This window comes from Juglans microcarpa x Juglans regia, chromosome 5D (assembly GCF_004785595.1).
Source record: "Juglans microcarpa x Juglans regia isolate MS1-56 chromosome 5D, Jm3101_v1.0, whole genome shotgun sequence".
NCBI classification, from domain to species: Eukaryota; Viridiplantae; Streptophyta; class Magnoliopsida; order Fagales; family Juglandaceae; genus Juglans; species Juglans microcarpa x Juglans regia.
Genome location: NC_054602.1, coordinates 11,006,733 through 11,010,530, shown reverse-complemented (window position 1 = coordinate 11,010,530; position 3,798 = coordinate 11,006,733). Strand labels below are relative to the sequence as shown.

Sequence of the window (3,798 nt, the reverse complement as noted above, 5' to 3'; positions counted from 1 at the left end):
GTGTTTGAATGAGTTGAGTTGAAATGATAAAATATTATTAGAATATTATTTTTTAATATTATTATTATTTTAAAATTTAAGAAAGTTGAATTGTTTATTATATTTTGTATTGAGATTTGAAAAAATTATAATAATAAATTGAGATGAGTTGAGATGACTTATAATTTCCAAACGAAACCTTAAAATTTAAAAAATACTTTTAACTGTTTAAAAATTATTTTTAAAAAAATAATATGTTTAATAAATTTATTAAAAATGTTTTACACTGAAAGTCTACTTTTTTTAAAAAAATACCAAATAGAAACTTTTATCGAAAACTTTCCGTACATAACTGTATATTTTTAAAAAATTAATGTTACTAATTTTAAAAATATTTTAAATACATATTAATCAAACAGTAAACAATTTTTAAAATATAAAACTTATTATTTAAATTATAAACTATAAATCTTAAAATCATAAATTATATTTTCCATCACAATTAACATGCACATACTTCCTCTTCTTTTCACCCTCTCTGACACACATTCCCACGTATTTTACGTGGAAAATATTATGTATTTATATTAATATATCCTTCAGTCTTCAGACACTATATCAAAAGCCCGGTATCCATACGTCAAGAGAGAGAAAGGCATACGAAAATAAAAAAAAGACAGCTCGAATATACATGTCGCTGTCACCTGCCAGTAACAAAATCTGGCAGCACCTACTCAACACGTGGCGTCATTCCCGTCCGTTGGTTCAGAAATACTCGAACGCCGTGGATTGTGTTGCATCGCTCCTCGCGCGACACAACGGCGTCGTTTTCATCCTTCTCAGGTGCGGGATCTCTGGCGGTGGGAGAGACCGTATGAGAGCGAAGTTCAGATTCTTGAAGAAAGGGTGTTTTTTCACGTCGGCGGCTCCGCGCTTCGATCCGAGGCGTTGAACCGGGTCTTTGTTCAGCAACCCGGATATGAGGTCCCGCGCGTGGAGCTCGAGCGCGCCGGAGGGCGTGGAGGTCGGAAAGCTGAGGGGCTCTTTTATGATGCTGCGCAGGGTGGCCTCGTTCGATGGAGCCGCGAAGGGCGTGCGGCCGTAGATCATCTCGTAGATGAAGATCCCGAATGCCCACCAATCAACCGCGTTCCCGTGCGATCCACCGGACGCGACCTCCGGCGCCACGTATTCGTGGGTGCCGACGAAGGAGCACGACCGGGCGTCTACTGGCTCAGCCACGAAAAGCCGGTTGGAGGTTAGGGTTTGCACCTTGCGTGACCGAAACAGCCTGTTGGAGAAGCAGGAGAAGGTCGTGTGCACGGCGCGGTTGTATGACGGTGTCCGTGGGGTCGATGGACCCGGGGAGGACGATGGGGATTCGACGGCTGCGATCGCATCGGAGCAGAGAGAGAGGTCAAAGTCGGAGAGCATGATGTGACCGTCGGATCTGACTAAAACGTTCTCGGGCTTTAGGTCCCGGTAGACTATTCCGAGCATGTGGAGGTATTCCAATGCCACAAGAACCTCGGCTGCATAAAACCTGAAAAATAGCAAGTGTAATTTAACGAGTTAGACAGAGTTGAATCGGTCGAGTTGACCACAATTTCACATTTGCAGGAATTTTTACACCAAGGAATTTCTCTGGAACCAAACGACGTTCTTATCCGAGAAAATTAATATCGTTATGATTTCGTGTCCGAGAAGATAACGAGAATGCCTGATCTAGTAAATTCGATCAAGAAGATAACCAAAGGGAGGTGCTTATATTATTTCCATTAAAGGAAACTTAAAATAAAATGGAAATTTGCGGCTAAGTCAGAGAGATAATCCGAGAAAAATCTCGGCCAAAGCGTTGAAAGGTTAAATCGAAAGCGATTTTTAACTTAACTGGAAAAAATACAAAAACCGAGAAAATTAGAAAAGGTTAAAAGAAAATCTTCATGCGAACGAGACTTGGCAGTGCTGGGAAAGCAGACAGGATAGGAGCCACTCAGTGCTCGCAGCGGAAGAAAACAAAACATAAAGAATCAAACATGCAAAACTATATAAAAGCAGGAAAATTGAGAAAAATCCAGAATTTTCTTTTAAATTTCGTAAAAAAGTTGCAGCTTTTTAAAATTATCAATAGTATCTCTGTGGAAACTTTTTTTATTAGACTTGCAGAAATAATGCCGATATATATCCGCCATTAAAGTACCTCGCGGAGGTGAGAGAGAAACACTTATATGGCTGCTTGTGCCTTAATGAGTGCAAGTCACCGCCGGAGCAGAACTCCATCACAATGCAAGAGAAATGCGAGGCCTCAAACTCCGCGTAAAGCGTCGGTAAGAACGGATGGTCTAGCATCTTAAGAATCTTCCTCTCCATCTCCGCCCTCTGCACTTTCTTCTTCTTCGCCAACGCCTCCTTGTCAACCACCTTCATCGCGTAGAAGCACGGCTCCTCGTCGCCGGAATAGTCACAATCGCGGAGGGCGCAAAGGTAGACGGTACCGATGTCTCCGGCACCGATGCGACGGATGAGACGGAAATCGCGGAACGTGAGGCAGCCATTCCTGCGGCGACCTGTGGCAGAGCGGATGGCTGAGTAGGCGAAGTCGGAGGAACGGTGAGGCTTCACGGAGAGGTTATCAGGGGAGGAATGCGAAGTCGGGACGATCAGCTCGAAGGAGAGGCGGCTGAAGCTGCTGCAACTATCGCTGCTCATCGAACTATACCCAGAATTCAAAGCCTCCGAACTCAGCTCGCTGTCAGATTCCCGTCCACGCTCTAACATCTTAAGACCACCCAAAACTGCCCAGCCACGGTCACTCCTTCTCTGCTCACAAGAGAGAGATAAACCAGTACAATCACAACAACAACCGGTCAAAAAGACTGGAAAAAGGAATGAATAGCTAGGAAACCCGCGGTGTTGTTGAGCCGATGGAGAACGTTAGTTCCCGAACCAAATTAACCAACTTTGAGTCGGACAGAAAAATGAATTCGAAGTGCGTTTTGGAATCGGAGATACTTTGGAGGAAGCTAAGGTGAGGTGTGGCTTACGTACGGAAGAAAACGATGAACTCTAGGGTAAGTCAAGACTGATCATGTGGGGATTTTAAGAAGAGAGAAATTAAGAGGATGGCAGGAGCAGCATTAAACAGAGGTGGGGAAGGAAGTGGCCAGAGCTATGCTTTGAATGCGCATTTTTTGAAACGTAGCAGCCTTTTGAAGAGGAAGGAAAGGGAGACTGTTTATTTGGGAACCTAAAAACAAGAACCAGTCCGTACTGGAAGCAAATAAGTGAGGAGGAAAGGGGGTGATGGTTTTTGTCTTGGGTCAAGAGGCTGTATAATAAGAGAGAGGTGGTTGGGGCTATTTATGCTGAGGGTGTAGCCTTAGCCCTTTAGGGATGTAATGGAGAGGTTAAATTTTCATCACATTAAAATTATTCATATAAATAATAAATTTTAGTCGAACGATCATGCATATTCGGAATAGTAGTGTTATTTAAAGACATTTGTATTAAATATTATTCACGTGGAATAATATTATTTGTAAGATTTGAGATTGGTTTAAATAGTGAGATGAAATGAGATAATTTTATATGAGATGAATATAATATTATTAGAATATTATTTTTTAATATTATTATTATTTTGAGATTTGAAAAAGTTGAATTGTTTATTATATTTTATGTGAGAATTTTAAAAAATCGTAATGATGAGATGAGATGAGATGAAACCATTTCTGAATCCAAACAAGACCTTAAAATTTAAAATACATCTTTCAAATAAAATTATATTACATAAAATGTGTGTGATTTAAAGACCTTAAA

At 40.9% G+C, this 3,798-nt stretch overlaps 1 protein-coding gene across 1 annotated transcript; it reads right to left on the bottom strand.

The window, feature by feature from the left end:
• Nucleotides 1-537: 537 nt before the first annotated feature.
• On the bottom strand, nt 538-2,981 carry LOC121266042 (protein kinase PINOID). The gene is made up of 2 exons (XM_041169738.1): nt 2,180-2,981; nt 538-1,522 (listed from the first exon to the last, which is right to left on the bottom strand). The coding sequence occupies exons 1-2, from the start codon at nt 2,755-2,757 to the stop codon at nt 745-747; spliced, it is 1,356 nt and encodes a 451-aa protein (XP_041025672.1). The 5' UTR covers nt 2,758-2,981; the 3' UTR covers nt 538-744.
• Nucleotides 2,982-3,798: the final 817 nt, after the last annotated feature.